General features: G+C 35.2%; 1 protein-coding gene and 1 non-coding gene across 2 annotated transcripts in view; one reads left to right on the forward strand and one right to left on the reverse strand.

Annotated features, from left to right (window-relative positions):
- Positions 1–25,846, reverse strand: part of LOC123704242 — a 68,386-nt gene that overhangs the window by 39,068 nt on the left and 3,472 nt on the right. Inside the window, exons 6-22 of the mRNA XM_045652543.1 lie at positions 25,540–25,689; positions 24,900–25,041; positions 24,116–24,286; positions 23,110–23,242; positions 22,233–22,361; positions 21,597–21,698; positions 20,089–20,216; positions 17,538–17,681; positions 16,851–16,986; positions 15,881–15,976; positions 15,238–15,348; positions 13,455–13,544; positions 5,389–5,560; positions 5,066–5,229; positions 4,316–4,529; positions 3,617–3,787; positions 348–535 (exon numbers count right to left, since the gene is read on the reverse strand). Of these exons, the coding sequence (XP_045508499.1) occupies positions 348–535; positions 3,617–3,787; positions 4,316–4,529; positions 5,066–5,229; positions 5,389–5,560; positions 13,455–13,544; positions 15,238–15,348; positions 15,881–15,976; positions 16,851–16,986; positions 17,538–17,681; positions 20,089–20,216; positions 21,597–21,698; positions 22,233–22,361; positions 23,110–23,242; positions 24,116–24,286; positions 24,900–25,041; positions 25,540–25,689 (2,441 nt within the window). The remainder of the gene's footprint in view (positions 1–347; positions 536–3,616; positions 3,788–4,315; positions 4,530–5,065; positions 5,230–5,388; positions 5,561–13,454; positions 13,545–15,237; positions 15,349–15,880; positions 15,977–16,850; positions 16,987–17,537; positions 17,682–20,088; positions 20,217–21,596; positions 21,699–22,232; positions 22,362–23,109; positions 23,243–24,115; positions 24,287–24,899; positions 25,042–25,539; positions 25,690–25,846) is intronic.
- Trnap-cgg lies at positions 19,769–19,845 on the forward strand. Its single transcript is given in 2 exon segments — positions 19,769–19,805; positions 19,810–19,845. It is a non-coding gene; the product is annotated as a tRNA-Pro (tRNA).

A 25,846-nucleotide genomic window follows, 5' to 3' on the forward strand; every position in this document is an offset into this window, starting at 1 on the left:
ACTTAGCACAGTACCAAGTCATTCAAAGTAACGTTTACCTGGCGATTAACCTAAACCTAGGTTTAAAAACCGCGTATTTAATATAACCTTACCTACACGAACAACCAAATCATCAAGTACTATTAACCTTGCGATCAACCTATTCTCGATTTATTTACTTCGCAATGTAACTTAATATGACCTAAACGAACAACAAAGTCGTGTAACTATAGTTAAACGAACAGTCACCCTTAAACTATGTTTAATAACCTCACTCACCTCCTAATGTAACTACCTGACCTAAACGAACAACTATGTCGTCTAACTATAGTTAAACGAACGATCATCCTAAAACTAGGTTTAATAACCTCCAATTTAGTCTCCGGAGCGCCCAACTCCGCATTTAACTTGCTTGCCATCACCGATACGGGTGATATGTTGAAGCTATCATCATTCCCTGGTGATAAGTTGCCGAGAATCACATTCGCTAGGTCATTGGTAGTACCCTTGACGCGAATCAAACACGCTGCAGCGCGTGGCTCGTCGGATGGATAGCCTGTTTATTTTATTTTATTAGTTACAACTTTAATAATAGCAAGTTACAATATTTATACAAACAGACAAACAAAAATACTTGACTGTGCAATAAAACAATGGTAGCAAAAGTAAATATATATAAAAAAACATACTGGAGCACAACAGGCTATTTATAGTAGGTATGTTTTGATTATTATCTATCTATAGTTAATAGTGCATGTGTTATGCTCAAATCCATACTAATAAGTATTATAAATGCGAAAGTAACTCTGTCTGTCTGTCTGTCTGTTACTCAATCACGCCTAAACTACTGAACCGATTTGCATGAAATTTGGTATGGAGATATTTTGATACCCGAGAAAGGACATAGGCCACTTTTTATTGCGAAATACGTATTATGTACCACGGGCGAAGCCGGGGCGGACCACTAGTACCTTAATAAACGAAAAATTAGCTAACAAGGCGTCGTGGTGACATTAAAATGTTCACATCGCGAAAATAATGTTATGACGCTAAAAAAACACTTAGATTGCGTTGTGACAATAATAAAAGAGACTTTATATTTATTTATATATTTAACACTCCATTGTGCAAGACAACAAGTACATAAAATAAGAGTTGTACAATAAATTAAAGCACAAAGGGCGGCCTTATTACTATGCAATGATCTCTGCCAGGCAAGCACGTTCATGATCTAGACACGCGGCAGCGTGTCAAGCCGAGTTCAAGCGAAGAGAACTGGCGAGCAGCAGCCGTGTGTATATTTACACAAACCATTTCGAGCCACTTTTCACCCCCTAATAACTCGAAAACTATTTAAGTTAAATAAACCAAATTTGGTACATATCAAGAGGACCTCAAGATAAACAAGAACCTTAAATTTCATAAATACAGATTAAACAGTTGCGTAGATATTAATATCCAAAAATCGCAATTTTTAAGACTGACTGACTTATAGACATATACAAAACCTAACCCACTTCCAGATGACCTAGAAAGTTCAAATTTTGTAATCAACTAGGTAATAGTGAGTATACAAAGGAAAAAATCAGAAAATACTGAATTTATCTGTATTTAATTTTTTTTTCAATGACATTAATTTTGTTTGTATGGAAAAATGGAAAAGTTTATAAAAATAGAAAATATTATATTCACCTTACTAGTCTTAAAAAATAGATCAAAACTAGTCAGTGGCCGAAAAAAATTTTGAAATCCATCAATAAATGACTGAGATATAGATTATTGAAGTTTACATATTTTAGCGCGAAACATCTGTAGATTCGATGCGCCTCTGACATCACACTCACTCGCGCTAGTATCGCTAGGGCGGATTACTTCGATTGCATGATTTCTTTATTCAAAACTGTTATTAAACGTAAAATAAAAGAAAATTGTAATAAAAATATTGCTCATACAGGTAACAATAATATACAATTTTACATATTCACATTTATTTATTCTTTATTTATGAGTGTTTAGTTTAGTTTTAATTTCAGTGTAATGGAAGAAGGCTTCGTCGAAGGTCGGAATGATTTTATTTGCGTAATATTAATATAAGTGAAGCATCTTTAGGCGCGTTTAGAGTAAAATTTCAAAATCGCGTCATGGCAATACCGTAACGTCATGGAGTAAGGCGACGATTCTTCTACAACGATCTTTGCATCTTTGTAATAGTATGTGTACAAATTCACGCTGGATGTTTAGAAAATCATGTAATCTTTTAAACAAAAAACGAGTTTAAAAAATTGCAGATAATGACGGGGCAATGTGCGCTGACATTCATAACATACAAGAAAATATAGAAAATAATACAAAGAAACCGCAAGAAAAAATATATAAAATAAAAATCGTGTATAAAAAGTATTATATTCATAAAGTAAATCAAATTTGCAGAGTAATTTTCTGTACAAAAAGTAATGATATGCCACCAAAAACATAAATGTAAAAATTGGAGCCGAGTTCAATCGTTGACTTAATTTGCCAAAAAAGAAATGAGATCTAATTAATGTGTGCCAAGTTCTGCAGACAGTCCAGAATTTTATTTACAAAGATGTATTAAGTTCTTAGGTTGACTGAAAACTCAATTGTTTTATTTTCCCTTAGAGAACAATGTTTATTCCAAAATATAACTTTTTTAATTTGAATAATATAATTATTTTCACAAAGCAAACAACTAATGACCTATTGAACCCCATAATTTGATGAGGCTAGTTTTTAGAACCTCACAAAATATAAACAGTATGTAAAACTAGCCTCATCAAATTATGGGGTTCAATAGGTCATTAGTTGTTTGCTTTGTGAAAATAATTATATTATTCAAATTAAAAAAGTTATATTTTGGAATAAACATTGTTCTCTAAGGGAAAATAAAACAATTGAGTTTTCAGTCAACCTAAGAACTTAATACATCTTTGTAAATAAAATTCTGGACTGTCTGCAGAACTTGGCACACATTAATTAGATCTCATTTCTTTTTTGGCAAATTAAGTCAACGATTGAACTCGGCTCCAATTTTTACATTTATGTTTTTGGTGGCATATATAATATGCTATTAAACCACGACGCATTGTAGCAATGAACAAAAGCAATGACGGTTTGAACAACTATGCATGCTAAATTACATCTATAGCTTCCTTTCAATTATTGAAAATAATTATAACATACACAGTATACAGGGTGTCCCACTGTTGGTATACTAAGCTCAAAGGAGGTTATAGTTTTGCATACGCTGAGAACGTAAAAAAAAATTCCAGACCCATTTTTTTTCAAATAGATGAATTCTTAAAACTCTTTGTGTACACCCAAAACAAGCAACCCGCCCAACTTTGCCACCAGCACGTGAGCTATCGTTTAAGATTATGTTTTCATAGACAACATGCTCACATTAGAGAAGCGGTATATGCCGGCTGCGCGAAGCTAGAGAAGAAAACAAGAATTTTTTAGGAAAAATTTAGCAAACAATTTTTGACGTTTGTTGTTTAAGTATTTTTTATGTGATCAGTGTATGCAAAACTACAAGTCCCATCGCGCTTAGTATACCAATAGTGGGACACCCTGTATAAAACATTATAATATACATTATCACATACAAAAACCTCACCATTATCGTCACATCCGTGCGGATCGAACAAATAAAAACTATCTTCATGTCTCCATATCGCCGTGGACCCGCCACGTGCAGTCACTACCGCGTGTGTATGTTCCTTAAAGAGTTGTTTGAGCGAGTCCTTTAGGGATATAGTGCCGGAACCCGCTTCTGGGTTCAATTCTCCTGAATAATTAAATAAATATTGATTTATTCAATAGAGCTACAAATAATCTATACCAATATTAAAAAGCTGAAGAGTTTGTTTGTTTGTTTGAACGCGCTGATCTCGGGAACTACTGGTCCGATTTGAAAAATTCTTTCGGTGTTTGATAGCTCATTTATCGAGGAAGCCTATAGGCTATATATTATCACGCTACGATCAACAGGAGATGAGACACGCGGGTGAAACCGCGCAGAGCAGCTAGTGTGAGATAAAACAAAAATGAAACTACACATTTTCAATATATCACTTATAGATCAAAACGGCTGAACGGATTTGAACGGATTTGTACTTGGATTGGTTTTGTCTTGAATTAGAATTAAGTGTTAAAAATTTTAAAAGCTACAACAATTTCTACCCGTGCAAAATCGGGGCGATTAAACTACATAGTTGCAAAAACTTTAAAAATATTTTTTTGGTTCATGTTATTTTGAGTGCAAATTTTCACGACTCGACTACCCTGTGAATAAAGTCCCTGATATTTCACTAACCACTGTACACACTATCCAACACTTCCGTTTCAATACAATCATACTCCGATATCTTGAACCTGCTCATCACATCTATCGCCGCTAGAGTACCACTGGGAGCATTATCCTCTTCCTCCCCAGCCTCTTCGTCCGGTTTAGCCGTTTCGAGGCTAATTCCCATCTTTTCGAGGTATTCCATCGTGTTTTGGTATAGAATATCACCGCGTATTAGTGTCTGGGAAAAAAAAATGAACTTGAGTATATTTTCGTCAATTGTTGTGTTGATATATTTTAAAATTTTTAATGAACCTTGACGAGAGCATTGATTACAATATGTTTGTAGCTGATCACATATTACATATAGTCATGTTTGTAACGTGCCGTGTATGCCACGTGCCATGTTTATTACGTGCCATGTTTATTACGTGCCATGTTTATTACGTGCCATGTTTGTCACGTGCCATGTATGTAACGTGCAATGCTTGTAACGTACCAAGTTTGTAACGTGTCATGTTTGTAACGTGCCACATTTGTAACGTGTCATGTTTGTATCGTGGCATGTTTGTCACGTGCCATGTCAGTATCGTACCATGTTTGTAACGTGCTATGTTTGTCACGTGCCATGTACATATATGTAACGTGTCATGTTTGTAACGTGTCATGTTTGTAACGTGACAAGTTTGTAACGTGTCATGTTTGTAACGTTTCATTTTAGTAACGTGTCAAGTTTATAACGTGTCATGTTTGTAACGTGTCATGTTTGTCACACACCTCATCCACATCATCGGCTGTCCAAGCGGGCGGTTCTATAACATGCGCCATAGCTATAGCGGCTATGGACGCTGGCGTTGCTTGCTTGCCTCTATGCTCTTCGGGGAAACGAGCGTCCGCTTCATGGAAACGGCCCTTGATCACCCACTTGTTGGGTGCCACCGCTGTTGATTAAAGATTTTATTATGTAAATGCTATTTTTCATGTATTTATAAGATTATTTTAACATCGCACTACTGTCACATTTTAGCAATGTTGCATGATGTGTTTATGCACACTTTCAACAATAGCACATTTCTAAAATGAACAATGACGTCACTAACGTTTCATTTTATTAACAGGCTCGGGCATATCTGGTCGCTCGTGAACCGTGACGTCAGAGATGCTGAACGGCTTCCGTTTAAGATCGGCCACGCTGTCTAAAAAGTGTTCGCAGAGGCGGGAAACGCGGGAAAAGTAGAGGACACACGCTTTGCCGCCATCTTGGAGCCCTACCTGGATGATTTAGTGGTTAGATTAACAAATATTTATAGTTTTACAGAAAATATAGTTTTACAGAAAAAAAACTGATTATATAAGGGATTCTCCCTAAATCATTATAACATAGTGGAATGAAGTGTTCGTAAAAGGCGGAAAATACGGGAAAAGTAGAAGACACACGCTTTGCCGCCATCTTGGAGACCCACCTGGATGATTTGTTAGTGCATTTAAAGAAAACATAAATGTAGAATAGTTTATCAGGGACAGCATACAATAACAAAATATAATCAAAATTTACCACAAGAAGACAAAATGAAATAAAAGTTATAAAATAAAAAAATATACCGGCCGAATTGAGAACCTCCTCCTTTTTTGAAGTCGGTTAAAAATATCAAAAAATACAAGTAGCAGTAAATATAGAGAAGTAAAGCGAAACAGACAATGGCAGCTGGTTATGTTAAACCGAAAAACCAGACACGAAAAATTGTGCTTATTTCTTTTATAACTCGGGAGGTTTAGAACGAAGAATGGTATTACAGGGTGGTTCTAAATTACGTTGACAAATTTCAAAATAATAAATTTAAAAAATGGGACATGCTGCGTTGCTATTGTTTTTTAATTATTATTTTCACATGTTTTGGCGCCTGTAGTGTTTGAGTAAAGTATAGGTACTATATCCCCGGATGTCTCGGGTTCGCGGGTAGTGGGGAACACAGTCACGCAGCAGCCTCGGGCGTGAGCGGACGTGTGTTTACCCTAGCTACTGGCGGCGTAACGAGCCATTCCCATCCACTGCGTATACGAGTGTGAACTCGTATCTACATTTGGCGACGAGGATAAAGGTCAGACTTATAATTTTAAATAATTATTCTCAGAATTTATAAAAATAAGGGAGGTAGATTACTAATGTTAATTACGTTACGTTTTGCTTTTGTTCAAGTCGTAAGCGATAAACATGATTTAGGCTTTGAGTTTGACACATAGGATGCGTACGTACGCGACGTCAAGGCACATAACTAAAACGTAACACTATACTGACGCCGCGCTAATATGTCAAATGTGTTGTACCAGAATATTTTCTATGGTTGTAATGCGCAGTAACTATACTGCTAAACAGATTACCAAGCGCCAGCGCTGGATGTACCTACTCAGACGCTTGACGTCTAAAGTTATAATTTTCATAAAATTTATATTAGTGTCCGACAAAATATTTGCGTTCTAATGTATTTGAGTAAGTATATAATTATTGTAAAACGGATATTATTAGTTAGGAAAAAACCTAGCGTGTACAAAATTATTGTATTATGATAATTCTTACTTATATACCTACTCATGACACAAACAATGATATTCTGCTAAATGATTTCTCTTTATAACATGCTCTTAATAGCTTCACCTACTTGTATTAAGTTAGTCCTTCAGACTAGATTTTAACCCATTTTGAACGGGCAGATTTGGTTCGCATACTTATCAGGGATCGGTGGTAATGCAATAGTTTCTTAAGTTAATGGTTTGCGAGTTTTTAGGCTACGCGTTGGTGTATAGGGCTTTGCTTAGCGAGGCACTAGTCAATCTGTGTGACATGAGCAGAGCGTGACACTAAAGCTACGCGGTGCTAAGTACGTGCACTGTCTGCCAAAGTTATTATATTATGTAGTTACCAACATGAGGTTAAATAAGCCAAACAAAGCGGCCAATGATTTTGTATCATAAATTTTGTAGATTGTATTAAATATTATGATTTAATTATGTAATTGCTGCGCTCTGTTTTATAATAGTAAATAATATGTACATTTATAGGGCTGTAACTACTTATTATAAATAATAATTATATTTTATAATATAGTCGGTATCAGAGCAATTAATAAATATGACATGATGATTTGTTTCGAAATAGAAAATTTTATGTGCCACCATAAAGAAAAAATGAAATTCTTAATAATCAAATAAAATTAAAAAGAAGAAAATATAGCAATAGCATGTCGAAGAATAAAAAAAAAAAAAAAAAAAAAAAAAAAAAAAAAAAAAAAAAAGTTCGACGACATGTGTCATCCGCCAACCCGCACTTGGCCAGCGTGGTGGATTATGGCCTGTACCCTCATAGGAGGCCCGTGTCCCAGCAGTGGGAACGTATATGGGCTGATGATGATGATAGCAATAGCGGCAAAAAGGATTACCGCAAAGCAGCAACCATTAATTGAAGGGTATGGCTGCTCAGAGGAGACCACGTGACTATACGGATGCAATACTTTTCTAATAAACTAGCGGTCCGCCCCGGCTTCGCCCGTGGTACATATTAACGTTTTCTCTACATAAGAACCATCCTCGTACTTCAAGGAATATAATAAAAAAAGAATTATCGAAATCGGTTCAGCCGTTCTCGAGTTATGGAATTACAACGAAAAGTGGCATTGATTTTTATATATTAGATATTACCTATATGACACTGTGTTTTTCTAGCAGAGATAGAGACAGACATATATTTCTTTATATAATATGTTGTCGTAAAAAGTAAATGAAGACATAACTAATTCCTCTTCTACGTATAAGTTGTTCAAATATTATACGTAATTCATATAATATCCGCCTACTGTACCATAACCTCTTTTGCTGTTATTTATTGTCTTTCTGTCAACTTCATCTGTGTGTACAATAAAGTATTTTTATTATTTATTATTATAACACTCTTTACGCGTGCACACTGCACAGTACCCGCTGTACACATTTGTATGGCCATAAAACTATTTAGAGTATTTAGTCGGAAGTTTTATGTAGGTACTACAACTTATACTTACTGAATACAAAATCTATTAACTGTACTGTAGTATCTTATAGCTATATAATTGTGTACCGACTAAATGAAATAAAATAATATTATGTAAGTAGTTTCCAAAAGAAAGATATAACTTTACCTATAATTGATCTACGCTTGATCTACGTATTTCGCTTAATATTAAGCATGCAATTGTAAATATTAATTTTATATTCGATAAATATATACATTATACATACTGGTTGACCCGACAGACGTTGTCTTAATTATGAATATGAACGGTCAAACGCGTAGTCTTCTAATTATTAAATAGCGCCATCTATTGAATACTTACTCAATCCAGTCAATAGATGCCGCCATATTATGTAAGTATCGATTGGAGTTAACAGATACACAGAGAACTGACTGTCAAATAATTAAAAAAAATATATATATATGTATATTTTTGCGACTATAAACTGAAATGTAACCCTATCTTCAAGTTAGACGAGACTGCACACTGGGTGCAAATCAAATTTAAAATAATAATAATGAATAAAATTATTGTATAGGCAGTACGAGCCTTCATTAAATGTAAATCGTGCGTGTTTGGTTGTATAGGCAGTACGAGCCTTCATTAAATGTAAATCGTGCGTGATTGGTTGTATAGGCAGTACGAGCCTTCATTAAATGTAAATCGTGCGTGATTGGTTGTATAGGCAGTACGAGCCTTCATTAAATGTAAATCGTGCGTGATTGGTTGTATAGGCAGTACGAGCCTTCATTAAATGTAAATCGTGCGTGATTGGTGACATAGGCAGTACGAGCCTTCATTAAATGAAAATCGTGCGTGATTGGTGACATAGGCAGTACGAGCCTTCATTAAATGTAAATCGTGCGTGATTGGTGACATAGGCAGTACGAGCCTTCATTAAATGAAAATCGTGCGTGATTGGTTGTATAGGCAGTACGAGCCTTCATTAAATGTAAATCGTGCGTGATTGGTTGTATAGGCAGTACGAGCCTTCATTAAATGTAAATCGTGCGTGATTGGTTGTATAGGCAGTACGAGCCTTCATTAAATGTAAATCGTGCGTGATTGGTTGTATAGGCAGTACGAGCCTTCATTAAATGTAAATCGTGCGTGATTGGTGACATAGGCAGTACGAGCCTTCATTAAATGAAAATCGTGCGTGATTGGTGACATAGGCAGTACGAGCCTTCATTAAATGTAAATCGTGCGTGATTGGTGACATAGGCTGTACGAGCCTTCATTAAATGTAAATCGTGCGTGATTGGTGACATAGGCTGTACGAGCCTTCATAAATTGTAAATCGTGCGTTATTTGTTATATAGGCTATATAAATGGCCTTCATAAATGGTAAATTGTACGTAATTGTTAGCTGTAGGCAGTATGAGCCTTCATTATATTAATGTAAAGCATACGTACCGGTGTTATCACATGAAATCAAACCTGATTTTAGGTTGTGCCTATTGGACTAAAGAATGACTAACTTACTTTCCCTCCTGGTATACTCGACCTAGAAGATGACAATACAACACTTGCTTTTTGTTGGAAAAGATGGAAAGGGTGTTCTTGGATTTTCTTGGATGCGCGAAAGGCGCCGAAAAGAATAGGGCCACTTTGTTATTGTTAAATGGATCTGAGTTACAGGAGACTATTTACAGTCTACCTGAAATATATGTAACTGATTCTGAAACAGTCGGTGTAGTTATTTGCCACAGCTATAGGAAAATAAGACGAGAAGCTACAATGGGGAGTCTATGTTAGCACTGCCGCTGCTAGGACACCAGCTCAGCTGCGTACAGTTCGGAACATGAGGCATCATTTCACGGATGAAGATACGACTAGATTGGTTTATTAACTACTTTCATGGCATAAGGTTACTATGGGGCTGGCTTGGCTTGGCAGCAGATATTGAAACTGTTTTAATATTACACAAATGGTCCATACGCATTTATATAAATTACGTGCTCGGGACTCACTAAGAGATACTGGCATCCTTACTGTACCTTCACAGTATATAATTAAATTTTAATAACGTTTTAAATATACGCAATAATACTGACTTATACTCAAGAGAAGGAGATGGACATTGTTATCACATAAGGAACAAAAATAAAATTGACATGCTATTTTTCCGGCTATCTAATGGGTCAAGATATAATATATATAACTCTTTTGGAATAGAACTCCTGATAGAATTAAAGAGTTTAATATTGGTAATTTTAAAACTTAAATATAAAACGTATTAGTTCAGTGAGCCTAGTACAGCATTAAGGAATATAATATGTATTATGGAGAATGAAAAGCCATGGAGGCTTGTCGCGTGGGATCCACGGGACAGTTCTTTGGCATCATCATTATGTTATATTTACATACCCTACTGTTATGTTAAATTAAAATTTTATATTGTCATGATGTTAGAGGAGCAGCTAAAGAGTTTCTTGCCGGTCCCATTCATGGATGCTGCTTTCCGAATTGGTGGTAAAGTGTGAAATTATGTTACGACGGTTCAAAAGAGCTTCTAGAAGAAGTCTTATTGAATGAATAAATGTTGGGTTTGTGTTTTTAATTATCGAAAGTTATATGTTCAACAAACATAACATAACATAACAGGAAGAAGGAGAGATATTCGAGAAGTTGTAGGAAAACTGCGGAACCAAGCTGGAAAGTTGAATATACAAACAAGCTCGGAAGAACAACTGATGAAATGAAATTCTTTTGGAAAACAAGGACATTCTCTGGAAGACAGTAAATAAAGAAAAAAAAATAAAGATAAAATTTCCTCTCGGTTGTATAACGAACAAGAATTTGACAATTCCGATGTTAGGGACAGGAATTAAAAAACAATAGAAAATAACATACAGATAGAAAGAGGTGATTTTGAGGTCAATAACAGGTGATAAAGTATATGTAGAGGAGATGTAGAATCAACAAAGCTAAAAACAGTGTAATATTTATGGCTATTAAAATATATAATAAAATACCGGACAATTTCAAGGAACTACCAGTAAATCTTTTCAAAAATAAACTGACGAACTGGCTAATGTTAAAACAATTTTATGACATTGAAGAATTTATGACTTTGAAGTGAGAAGATTGTGTGATAAGTGTGTGATTTAATCGTGTAAATCGTAGTGCGTTCGTGTAATTGTGAAAATTGAATTGTGTGTATATTTAAATAATAATTAGACTAATCAACTTTCTGTTTAATATTTGCACACCCAATCAATGGGTATTGGGTAGAATGTGTTAGCCACATAATATTGTAATTTAAAGATCTATAATTTGTACTACATTCTTGCAAATAAATATAATTTGAATTTTGAATTTGAATTTGATGAAGAAGCGTAACAAACTGACAGCAAACTTTAAATCAACTCGAAACAGTGTAGAACGATTAGAAGGTGGATACGTACTTGTCAGAAATGTGGATACTAGCCAAAAGCATAGGAGTAATGTGACTTAATAAAAACAGAGGGGGAATGGAATGGAAGCGGTCCAGAAAGTTCAGGATAGAGGTGGAGACAACGGTGATGTAAATGAAAGCGAAGAATACCGCTAATGAAATATCTAACTAAATCAGTCTGATAGCTTTCTATAATGTATGTTTGTTGTAAACAATTATATTTAAATAAAAGAAAAAATAGAATAAGGAAGGGATGTAGTGTTTGAGTAAAGTATAGGTACTATATCCCCGGATGTCTCGGGTTCGCGGGTAGTGGGGAACACAGTCACGCAGCAGCCTCGGGCGTGAGCGGACGTGTGTTTACCCTAGCTACTGGCGGCGTAACGAGCCATTCCCATCCACTGCGTATACGAGTGTGAACTCGTATCTACAGCGCCAATTTAACATTATTTGTGAAGAGAATAAATTTAAAATTAGTCATTTTTTACTATGTCTGCTCAACGAGGTGCAATAATATCCTTATATGAGGCTGGTAAGCAGCACTGCGCGGTAGTGCGACTTCTCAGTATCAGTCAGCAGTTATTTTCTTCTGCTTTTAAACGCTTTGATGAGCTTGGCCATCTTGGTGACCGTCTGGGAAGAGGCAGAAAAATAACTGTGAGGAAACCTAGGCTTCGACATATCGTCAAACAAAGATTGACCCGCAATTCACAAGCCAAGGTAAGAAAAATGGCTCGAGACTTCGTTGTAAGTCATTCAACGTTACAACGAGTTGTTAAAAATGAGCTCAAGTTAACAGCATACAAGCTGCGAAAAGCACATCGGTTGGATGATAAAGATAAAAAAATACGCCTTGAAAGATGTCGCTTACTTAAAGCGCGCTCCGCTGGTGAAGCGTGGAAAAATATTTTTTTCGCAGATGGAATTTGTTTCAAATTGAGCAGTCTCATAAGCGCCAAAATGATAGAGTTTACTCTTCTAGTCGTCGTGGAGCCACAGCAATTATCCCCTTTCGGTAAAAACCGGATTCAGTCATGGTTTGGCGTGACATTTGCTCAACAGGCAAAACTCCTCTCGTTTTCGTAAAAAAAAGGTGTGAAAGTGAATCAAGAAATATACCGACGCGATATTTTGGAGAGTGTAGTTCTTCCTTGGAGCCAGCAGCACTTCGGTGACCAACCGTGGACTTTTCAACAGGACTCTGCTTCATCTCACAGGGCCTCAAATGTGCAGTAGTGATGTATGGACCATTTCCCAGAGTTCATAAGTTCCAAGGAATGGCCTCCATTTTCACCAGATCTTAATCAAATGGATTTCAGCGTATGTTCAATTCTAGAGGCGAGGGCCTGTGCAACTTCACACAGAAGTTAAGACGCGTTGAAGGCAACACTTACTTGTGAGTGGGACAAAATATCTGAAGAGGAGGTACGGAAAATCGTCGAAAACTTCAGAAAACGTTTAAGCCTTTGTATTAAAGCTAAAGGTGGTTATTTTGAAAATAAATAGATATTAACAATAAAATAATACTGTATTTTTATTATTTAGTAGTCACCGTTATACTGTGTAAAAGAAAAATAAAAAAAATCGTAAAATAAGTTGTCAACGTATTTCAGAGCCACCCTGTAATTCTACTGTTTTTAATTATTCCACTTTCATTTCTTTAGCTTTGTATTTTGCAAGGATATACACGAACAGATAATAAATATTAAAACTAAAATATTACCTTATAACCATATCTGTCGGCTGGCCACGGATGGTACACATAATACTTGCCACCCTCGTTCCACACTGACACTTCAATTTCTCCAGGGACCTTTGATAATAAATTTAAATTAATTAATATTACAGATATTATTATCACTATCTTTTGTGACCGCCTCCTTGGTACAGTGGTTGACGCGTGAGCGTAGCACCGAGGGGTCCTGGGTTCGATTCCCGGTGGAGACGAAGAAGAAAAAAAAATGTCTTTGTCTGGCAAGGACACAGAAGGCTGATCACCTACTTGTCTAAAGAAAATCGATCAGTGAAACAGATGTATAATGCATCTGCCCCTTACCCCACTAGGGGACATGGGACTTCACTTTTGTAATATGCGAATCGTTTTTGATAAAGCTTTAGAGCAACTAGCTCATGCAATACCAACTTAAAAACAACCATACTAGAGAAACAAAAAAACAACTTGAACTGGCATTATAATATTATGATGCGCATCGAAATTTTTAGGCAATAATATATTGTTAGACGTAACTTTTGATTTAATATTTTTGTGGATGAATAGTTGTCAACATAGTTGTCATTATTTCAAGTCTGAACATGCTTAGCTGTCGAATACTATAAAAAGCCGCTTTCCTTTGTCTCGTGGCGCATTCGTACGAATCGTGCCTAGGGGCTCGGACGTTGTTTATACGACGTTCGACCCAACTACCTTCACTTTGCTAATAGTCGTTGACTTGCTTCGTTTCGTTATCAACTACCTACATCAATTAGGTAGCTGTGTAGAATCGCAGTACATTCTTATTACATTCAAACTAATATTTAACCCGGCCTCGCGTGTTATTTCTTACATCAGAAGCGGGATAGAATTCAAGCCTACACTTATTTAAATGTGTTTGAGTTTACGTAGTTTTGTAACGGCATACTGGCGTTTGTGTTTTTTCGTGCGTTGTGTGAAGTAAAAGTTTGTTACGTGGATTATTGTAACGGGAATGTAGTTCATCGAAGGAGTTGTGTGTGCTATCCGGACTGCGCCCTGCGGTCCGGGGTAGTTGAGCCTTCATTTGTGTTAAGCGAACGTCGTGCCTATGTCACAAATGAGTAGGTGTTGTTCCCATGATACGCGAACGTAGTGCCTATGTCATGTGGATGTGATTGTTGTTCTGTAAGGTCAGTGTGGCCGAGGCAGGATGGTTGTGTAATCCCGAGATGAACTACCGTTGTACTGTAATACGAGAAAAGGCGTACGAGGACGTACGATTGTCAGTATGGCCGTGTTAGACGTAACTTTTGATTTAATATTTTTGTGGATGAATAGTTGTCAACATAGTTGTCATTATTTCAAGTCTGAACATGCTTAGCTGTCGAATACTATAAAAAGCCGCTTTCCTTTGTCTCGTGGCGCATTCGTACGAATCGTGCCTAGGGGCTCGGACGTTGTTTATACGACGTTCGACCCAACTACCTTCACTTTGCTAATAGTCGTTGACTTGCTTCGTTTCGTTATCAACTACCTACATCAATTAGGTAGCTGTGTAGAATCGCAGTACATTCTTATTACATTCAAACTAATATTTAACCCGGCCTCGCGTGTTATTTCTTACAATATTTAATACAAAAAAAAAAATAGACTACATGCCAGTTGCATGACTCGCTAATAGAGTCGTTGATAGCATTACTTTTTGACATTCATTACTATTCAAACAATGCAGTACTTAGTCAATAAGAAAATAATATTATTGAGAATTTGTTAAACCAAATAACTAATATTCAACATAATTCAAAGAACTTACCTGCAATATTCCCGTATCGCACTCCTTAAAGAAACTCTCCAACCCTCGGCAGAGATCAAACACTTTAGGGTCTGTAGATATCAATTTACCCCACACAGCTATACCTCGATCCTAGACATGTAGGAATATTTTAGCCAAAACAAAAATCTAATTCATTATCATCAGATCTATGCATACTGATTTGCCTCATACAATTTTACCTCAAACCTCCACATTTACGAATAATTTATTACAAGCTAGCTATCCGATCGCGGCTTCGCCCGCGCAGTCAAAGCCGCATAGTTCCCGTTCCCGTGGGATTTCCGGGATTGCGTCATTTTCCCGGGATTAAAAGCAGCCTATGTCCTTTCTCGGGTATCAAAATATCTCCATACCAAATTTCATGAAAATTGGTTCAGTAGTTTAGGCGTGATTGAGTAACAGACAGACAGACAGAGTTACTTTCACATTTATAATATTATAGTATGGATTTCTACTCCTTTATTAGACAATAGAAAAACTTATCGACGATCAAATATCCTAAATTTCTATCAAAACTGCACTATTTATCAAAAATATATTTAAATTCAAAATCTTCTCTTACTTCTACTTTAACATCTTTTTTATGACTACCATCTTTATTAGATTTATTATAACCACTTACAGTATGACTGTATTCATAGTCCCTTATCCTGAATGTCTCTTTAAGTTCACCGAGAACTAGCCTTCTGATTGGTCCACTTCTTTCTAATAGAGATTCCTTTAAAATAATAATTTGGAGATCATTTATTTCACTTTATATTGGTAAAGAGAGACCAACGATGAGATAGCTAATATTAAAAACAAAAAAACAATTATGGTTATTATAATGATGATACTTTCGTACTACTTTCCTAACGGCTACTTTAATAAGCATAATAGCTGTTATTTATAAGTTCAATAGGACCACACTACTTATTAAAGTAGGCGTTACTACTTACTTCGCCTTTTGACCGTTTTTTTATTTTAAATATAATCAGTCAGTAAATGTCGGTCACTTTTTTGTTCATAGAAAGAGATAAATAATAGTAACAGTAACAGTAATAATAAGCACATTAATCATGAGCAGAACATACGCACAATAGGATTAAATTAGTATAGTAAACCTCACCACGAAGAAATTCTAAAATGACCGTAAATATAAGACTAGGCCACTAATCAAAATAAAATCGCTATTTCTAAACTACCTTCTATCCACATTAAAATCAACGAATCGCTCACTCTATATTTCAATAAGTACTTTTAATTCTTTGACCTCTAGTATACTATTAACTCTTTTTCACTACATTTAAGCATCACCAAATTGTTCACTTTATATTTCAAACAGTATAAGTACTTTTAATTCTTTGACCTCTAGTATACTATTAACTCCTTTACATTACATTAACTATTAAAATCACCAATTTGCTCACTCTTTGTTTCAACTAGCATATCATGTACTATTAATTTGTTAACTTCTACTGTATTAACTCTTTTACATTACATAGATTAAAATCACCAAATTTTTCACTCTATATTCCAACTAGTACAAATACTGTTAATTCTTTAACCATACTATTAACTCTTTTACCATGAAAATCGACCAAAAAGCTCACTCTAAAGAAATTATATCCAATATCTAGCGTCTCGTCCAGAACATCGTCGTTCCAGGCTCGCGCACGGAGCCGCCTCAGCATGCCGAGCGCGGCCACGCAACACGACACGCCCGTGTACGTTTTGAACGTTTGGTACCTTTGTTTAGTTAATTTCTTTTATTTGTATTGTTTTAAAGCTATTGCAGAGCTTTTATCTCAGACTTTGAGCACGGCGAGAGAATGTAAAAATTCCGTAACGAAAAAACCTAACACCCCCACTCCAACCGGCACAGCGATACGATGCTATGCAATAGCTTTACCGCGGCAGTCCTCGAGTGCCACACGTATTTTTTGTTATTTGTAGATGTTTCATCCTCATAATCAGTATTTCTTCGATGATACTTTAAATTTTTTAACATGCTTTTATTGGCTTCATCTGTATGTTTGTGTGTAAGTACCTGACCTTTAAACTCGATTTCTACCTTCTTTAATTTCTAGTTTGCAAAAAAAAAAAACAACTAGCTGTGCCCCGCGGTCTCACCCGCATTGCTCCGCTCCTGTTGGTCTTAGCGTGATGGTATATAACCTTAAGCCTTCCTCGATAAATAGACTATCTAGTACCTAATTTTTTAAATCGTACCAGTAGTTCCTGAGATTGGCGCGTGCAAACAAACTCTTCAGCTTTATAATATTAGTATAGAATTTTACCTGTAACTGGCCATATGCCGAGTGCCTCTAAGTATCCACTTCTCTACATCAATTTGTTGATACTGCGAGTGATAATTCTGATCGGCAATCTCTACTGGACTATGGAGTACTGTTTCCGATTTGGGACGGGGTATCATGTCGTCTCTGGGGAATTTTATTTACATTAATTTATTGGAGACAGGACATAAAACACATTGATATAAAAACAACACTACGGAAATTGTACATAATCAAACATTACTAGTATAAGAAATTACACAAAAGGCTGGGTTCGATCTTAGTTTGAATGTAATAAGAATGTACTGTGATTCTACACAGCTACCCAATTGATGTAGGTAGTTGATAACAAAACTGAGCGAGTAGTTGGGTCGAACGTCCGATCCCCCCCCCCTCCCCCTCAGGCACGATTCGTATGAATGCGCCACGAGTCAAAAGAACGCGGCATTTTATAGTATTCGACAACTAAGTATGTTTTGACAGGAAATAGTGACAACTATAATGACAACTATTCATGCACAAAAATATTAAATCAAAAGTTACGTCTAACAATAGTATTGTAACAGATTACAAATTCAACAATGGCGAATTTTAACGATATTTTACACTTAAAACAAATAAGATAACACGACATCACAATATTAAAATTTTGTGTTTAAATCAAATTCATATCGAAGGGAAATGTTGCTACACAATGTTTACACACGCACGTCTCGAAGGCAACTAAACAGCGACGAACGCACTGGTGGCTTGAGAGTCACCTGAGTGGCGACAAAATCACGTGCGCTTACTTAACTTATAGTGCCTTTTTATTATATCTATGCATTCTATTCTTATTCTATTGAACCAGTAAATGTTTATTACATATTAAAACGACGTGTTGTTTATAAAGGAGAATGGCGAAACTGGGCCTAACTGTTACAGAAATCATAATATATTTAAAATTCATTATATTATTTTTAGTAATTCTTGGTAAAATATTTACTCCTGATTCTATGGGAAAACAAATCTTTGAAAAAAAAGATAATGTGTTCACTACCGGCATTGTTATTTAGATTTCTATGACTACCGGTCTTATCAAGCAGAGATTGTCAGTGTTGTCAGGAGTAAAAAAGTCGAATATATCGATTAATACGAATGAATGTCTATATTTTATTTTTAATTTTATTGAATTCAAATGCTTTATAAATCAGAAGCAAAACTTAACTTATTTTTAACACATATCTTAATTTATTTAGATCATTCTATAAAATATAAACAGGTTTTACTTAATCAATAATAATTATAACATTTTTATTTAGGTAGCTGGCCATTAATAAAATGTCAAATTATTAATCATAATTGTGTCAGTTATGAGTGATTTGTTTATGTTTGTTGTTTGACATTTGAGTGAAGTTTTAGGCCCTTCTCCCATTACGATACGCATTATAGGCGATTCAAGTATCCTGCAAGTCTCGGAGACTAGTCGCCGCGGAGTATCTCACATACATTTTTATGTAGGCTCGCACACTACGCTACTGGTATCCTACACGTCCGCGACTAGTATAGCACTACTCGCCGTGTCGGTCGCTTTTGCATCGCGTCTCGACTCTCGCGCGTATCTTTTCGTTAGAAAGATAAAAATATCTAATCATCATGTTGTAGTTCTCGTTCGGCTACAAAAACTCTACAATTTATGTTTCTTTCAATATATGGATGAATCCAGTACTTCTTACTCTTACGTTGGCGTCTTCTATTTCTATAAAAAAGAAAAACTGCAAGAGCTTCTTCGTCACTGGAATTGCTGATTGCTCGATATAACGACGTAACTGTTGTTGCAATAAATAAATGAATTATTATTATTATAACGTCGGTCCACAAAAACGAGGCACAATAATGATGAATTTAGTCGCATAATATGCGAGCATCGGGTAGCCAGCAAATATCTAAGTAGTATTCTACGCGAGTATCGTATTCTAGAAGTATCGTACCTAATGGCAGAAGGGCCTTAGTAACGTTATATTCAAAATTGATCTTAATCAATATCCCAATATCTCTGCTATCCCATAGAAAAGATCTATAATTATTATATTCATAGAGTCTGTATATTTTTATCTATTTTATCACCCATAAATCATCAGTGTAACGATCAGGCCCAGAGTCCTATGGGAGTTTGCCATTCTCCTTTATACTGCGGTGTGTCACTTAGACACATAAAGCTGAAAGAATAGAATAAATTCGATCGCTCTGGCAGGTCACGAGTGGCCGAGTTGGTCAGGCATCCGCCCCGGAATGGCGCGAAAGGATGCGGGTTCGAGTCCCGCCTCGTGATCGAATTTTCTATTATTTATAAATTTATATATATATATATATATATAAAGCATTTGAATGCCATAAAACTAAAAATATCAATTTCAACGATGTGTTGTTTTATCACAGAACACATTGTTTTTCTTTATTTTTAAACCAGATACACCTAAAACTTATGCAGATGGCTTTTTCTATAATATTTGCCTACTTAAATCTTTCTGGTAAATTAAAAGAAGCTACTTATCCCAAAAATAAATCAACAAACCTGCCATAAGCATGACCATCCGATTTAGGACAGTATAGGAAAAAGTCCTCCCCACGCAATTGCATCAACTGCTCCATAGTTGGAGCGGGTGGTGGCTTCTCCGGTGGTAGCGGCAGTTGTGGTGGTGGCTGTGGTATTAATACCACTTATATTAATACTAGATGTATGTTTAAATAAATATTTCAGGACAATTTTCCCACATGGCACGATCTGATCCCATACTAAGCTTTCGCTTGCGTTATGGAAACCAGATGGCTGATAAACATACATAAAAATAAATAAAATAAATAAATAAAGCTTTATTTGTTCCATAAAAAATATACAATTTTAGTTACAATATCAGTTTGAGTACATTGTAGAACAATTTAGGTAGGTACTAATCTAGTTTATATAATTTAGTAAAGTTAAGTACTCGTTAGGTTTCTATATGGACCCCGTACGGGTAAAAGCCTCCCCCAAGCTTTGAGCTCTGTTACTTTTTGATCAGAAGATAAATGATCTTACATTAAGGGTGCAAATATAAAAGTTAGTTTAAAAAAAATGTTGTGTGGTTTCATGAAACCACGGTAAAAGTGAAACTTTTTTTCACACTCCATTTAACTAAAAATTATCTTACTAAAATTATCTTATTAATAAATACTTATATAGACAATCAACACCCAGACACAGAGCAAACATCTATATTCATCACAATATTTGCCCTGGGTGGGAATTCAACCCACGACCTCTGGAAGGCGGGGAAGTAATATATGGAAGATAAAAACCCATGGAGGGTTGTCGGGTGAGAACCGCAGGACAGTTCTTTGGCATATTATGATAATATATACGTACGGTTACTTACATATTTTGTAAAATTAAATTGTAATACTGAAATGATTTAAAAGAGCAACTATGGAGTTTCTTGCCGATTCTTCTCCATAGATACTGCTTTCCGAATCGGTGGTAAATGATAAAAATATGTATTGACGTTTCAAAAGTGCTTCTCGAAGAAGTCTTATTGAATAAATAAATGTTTGAGTTTGTTTGAGTTTGAGTTTGGAGTCAAAGAAAAACCCGCATAGTTCCCGTTCCCGTGGGATTTCCGGGTTTTCATTTTTCCGGGATAAAAAGTAGCCTATGTCCTTTCTCGGGTATCAAAATATCTCCATACCAAATTTCTTGAATATTGGTTCAGTAGTTTAGGCGTGATTGAGTAACAGACAGACAGAGTTACTTTCGGATTAATAATATTATAGTATGGATTTCAAATGACCGACCAATTTTCTGGGAAATAAAAAAAGTCGATCATCAGAGATCGAGAAAAAATTAAAGTTCAAAATGATTTTTAGAGTCTCAACTATTTTTCTTCGTCGAACTTTCAAAGGCAATATAATTCAAATATCTCAATCTATTTTATTTCAATTACAATAGATTTTTCTTCAATACCCTATTTCGTTAACTTCAAACTCAACAAATCACAAAAATATATAGGTATTTTACCTACACCTATCAAAATATCAAAATCTCACCTCTTTCGGTTGTTTCTGGTAAAATTCTCGAACCTTGCGTCTTGACGTGGCTCGAGATGTGGCCAGACTCACTGCGCTCAAGGAGCATTGAGGATATTTACCCTACATAAAAAAATATATCTTTTTCATCTTAATCTTTAAAACCTCTAAATATAAGTACATTACTATATTCAAATAATAAATAAATACAAATAAATATTTTAAGGACATTATTTCACACACGGCACAATCTGATCCCATACTAAGCTTTCGCTTGTGTTATGGAAACCAGATGGCTGATAAACATATACAATACTAGCGGTCCGCCCCGGCTTCGCCCGTGGTACATATTAACGTTTTCTCTACATAAGAACCATCCTCGTACTTCAAGGAATATAATAAAAAAAGAATTATCGAAATCGGTTCAGCCGTTCTCGAGTTATGGAATTACAACGAAAAGTGGCATTGATTTTTATATATTAGAAGATTAAATAAATACTTATTTTATAGATAATTAACACCCAGACACAGAGCAAACATCTGTCACACAAATATTTGCCCCGGGTGGGAATCGAACCCACGACCTTTGGCTTGGAAGGCCACTACCAACCAAGCAAACCGCGGTCAGTCAAATTGTTAACCTATCAATTGACTAACCTCTTTAATCTTCTTATCAATAAGCGCATTGATATTAATGCTATCCCATTCACTTCTGCAATGTATTCTTAGTGCTTTCAGATCGAGCTCATAATCTGGTTCTCTAATGAGCGGCTCTTTTTGGACCACCTGGTAAATTTTTTTTTGTTAAGATTATTATCATAAAAATTATAACTTGGGTTGAATACATAATTGCACGACTCTTATTGCGAAGCATTAGAGAGCGCTCTACGATCAAAAAGAGTGTGTGTACTTATGTACACGCGTTAGAAGTTATACTTCTTTGGCGTATGGAAAAAAAATACTAGAATATACAACTTGAACATAGTCATCAATTTTCATACCACCTAGAACTAACTTCATGCTGTTAAATTTATGTGTCGGTGTGCGCGCGCATCGTAACAATTCACTCTCATCATTTTTCTCCATCGCGCCAAAAGAAGTATAACTTCAAAAATTAGTTTTGCCTCGGTTCCGCAACTATTTAATTAATTACACGATTGTTTAATTTATGAATTCTATCTTTATAATCATTATCAAATTTTAAATTTGATTGTATGAAATAACAAATTTATTTTTCAAGTCTTATAAATAGGTATTTAAAATTGTTCAGCATTGATTACTTTTTACGTAATGAAAAATACATCAAAAACATTCCAAAGACTCATCTTGCTAAATAACAATGGTATTATAAACCAAATACCTACACATTTGAATACCTTTCAATAATCATTTTCTAAGTCACAACTTTTATTACGACTTTTACTAAGATTAACCACTTTCTTATCATCACCATCATCTTAAATCTTACAATGTTAACATCTAATTCAATTACAATATTTTTATAACACAAAACATTATCATTTAAATAAATTACCTCAATATTAGTCAAAGCAATTGCCGGTTTTGGTGTGCCCTTTTTCGCCGCGTCCAAATCACCATAGTTACCGAGAAAGTCCAGTACAAATGAGGTAATACCGGCGTATCGTAAGAATGCACCGGCACCCAATCTTAAAAGCAATTTATAAGAAAAACCATTGATTGTGCAGAATATGGATAAAATTAATAGCAATACAAAGAGAACGGAGGAAAAAAAGAGAGAACAAAACAGATGGATAAAGTAATTCGAGTGTATGTTAAATATTTATGTCATCCTTTATTGTTTATTCTATCTTAAATGGTGGTAATATAAACCATAAAAATATTAGCCGATTATTAACGTAATTATGTCTTCAAAGTCTTATTATTCAGGGTTTGTTTTCACATAAAACTACCCACAACTTTTTAAACGCAATATCGCAAATGTCTACCCTAAACTGAGGCTGGTTGAAGAGCTTGACCGACGGTCAAGACGGTCGGTCAAGCTCTGCAACCAGCCTAAATATAACTTTTCATCATCATCATCAGCCCATATATAGGAAACATATGGGCTAATGATGATGGGGGAATTATCATCATTACCATTATTAGTACTTTTACTACACACTATTTACCTTCATATTTATATTTTTATACTCACAGCTTATCAGGCTGTCCAACATTATTCAACATGTGGGGGTCGAATATATAACAAACAGTTTTAACTTGACTCCCCGCCTCCGGGGGTGGCGGGTGACCCCAAATCAGAAAGTGTTTATCCCCAGCAGTTAATATCATCATGTACGTTTGACCTATGCGTTTCTCCATTAACCTGTGATGGAGATAGTTTTTGGGTAATTATGAAAAAGTTTGTCCGAGCACACGTGTCAGAAGTGAAACTTCTTTGCAAGATTCAGAGATACCAAAATCATCGTGTTACTACTTTACGTGACGGTATTGGCATGGCGTGACTTTGAAATTTCATTCCCAATGCGCCTAAAGAAGTTTCACTTCATCAAGCAGACAGCTTATCAGGCTGTCCAACATTATTCAACATGTGGGGGTCGAATATATAACAAACAGTTTTAACTTGACTCCCCGCCTCCGGGGGTGGCGGGTGACCCCAGATTAGAAAGTGTTTATCCCCAGCAGTTAATATCATCATGTACGTTTGACCTACGCGTTTCTCCATTAACCTGTGATGGAGATAGTTTTTTGGTAATTACGAAAAAGTGTGTCCGAGCACACGTGTCAGAAGTGAAACTTCTTTGGCAAGATTCATAGAAAAAACATCGTCGCTTTACTCCATGAAGTGACGGTATTGCCATGACGTGACCTTGAAATTTTACTCTCAATGCGCCGTAAGAAGTTTCACTTCAAAAATCTATAGTGAATGAAAGAGTTTTTTGGTATGACTTTTTTTATAAATTATATTATGTATCATGTAACAGATATAGCTAGATTTTAAACTACTGCTTAAACTCTGTTTAACTTATCTGTCAGTTCAAATTATAAATATTATGTATGAAATGTCACATATAAAATTATCTTATTGACTTTATCAATAAGTCGTGATACCGTCTCTAAAAATATAATAGTGCACTATTTACGTACTAATTTGCCTACTGTATCATTCATAACATTGATGTATATTAGAAATAAAGGTGGTCCCAGAATTACCTTGAGGTACGCCAAAAAGGGAAAGCTTTGTATTTGAACAAAATTTTGAAATGAAAAGTTGTACAACTTAGTATCTTCTAATCTTAACATATCTTCTACAAATTACTTAATCTATCATTTCATACTAACGCCATCAAATCCGGCTCAGCCTGTATATTATCCGGGTGCTTAGCCAGCAATCCTCTCTCCACTTCTACCATTTTCACAGTGTATTTGTTATCGTGGAAGTAAAATGATGTGAGCAGTTGGTTTAGTTGTAACTGCGGTTTACCTGATGGGTTTGACTAGTACAGTGTTATGTATAAAATACCTTCTGGGGATAATAGTAAACATTATAATATTTAATAACTATCTATTAATTAATAATAATTATCAATAAGCATCATGACTTAACAGTACCTACATATATGGAAATTTGGCCAGTTCAGATAAAACGCGACGAAAGTTTTATTACACGCGTCCGGCGTCATAGATTTGTATTGCCTATGGATAAATCTTGTTTTTCTAATACATTATTACCTACTTAGCTTGTTATAGTGCTAATAGTGCTTTAGACCATCGCTAGGCATAGATTATAATTAAAAATAAAAATTTAACGTCACGCCAAAATCTACTGGAATGCCAAAATGTCAATGCATAGAATGAATAAAGATTAATTCTATAATTTGACCCTTATCTTTTTACATTTAAAAAACCCCTATCTACAAATTAATTATCATTTCACTAAAAACACTATCACAGCATGTACACTATACAACCAAAAACTTACCCTTATAACACTTCATAGCCAGCATGCACTGTTTATAATATCTATCCCCCCCTTCAATTAATTCGTCTACATCTCGTCTTATGAGATCTGCTGGTGTCTTCTCTTCTAAAAGAGCCCTACATATAACAGCTATGCATGCTGTTTGTGATCCTGAAATTATTTGTATACTTGTGTATTTGTTAATTGTATACTAGTAAGAATAATTGTTAACTTGTATAATTATTGTAGACAACAAGTTTACAAGATATTTTTTTTATTGAAGTGAAACTTCTTTATCAGGGTTGGAAAAAAATTTAGTGTAACATTT

Source organism: Colias croceus, chromosome 29, assembly GCF_905220415.1.
Source record: "Colias croceus chromosome 29, ilColCroc2.1".
Classification (NCBI taxonomy): Eukaryota; Metazoa; Arthropoda; class Insecta; order Lepidoptera; family Pieridae; genus Colias; species Colias croceus.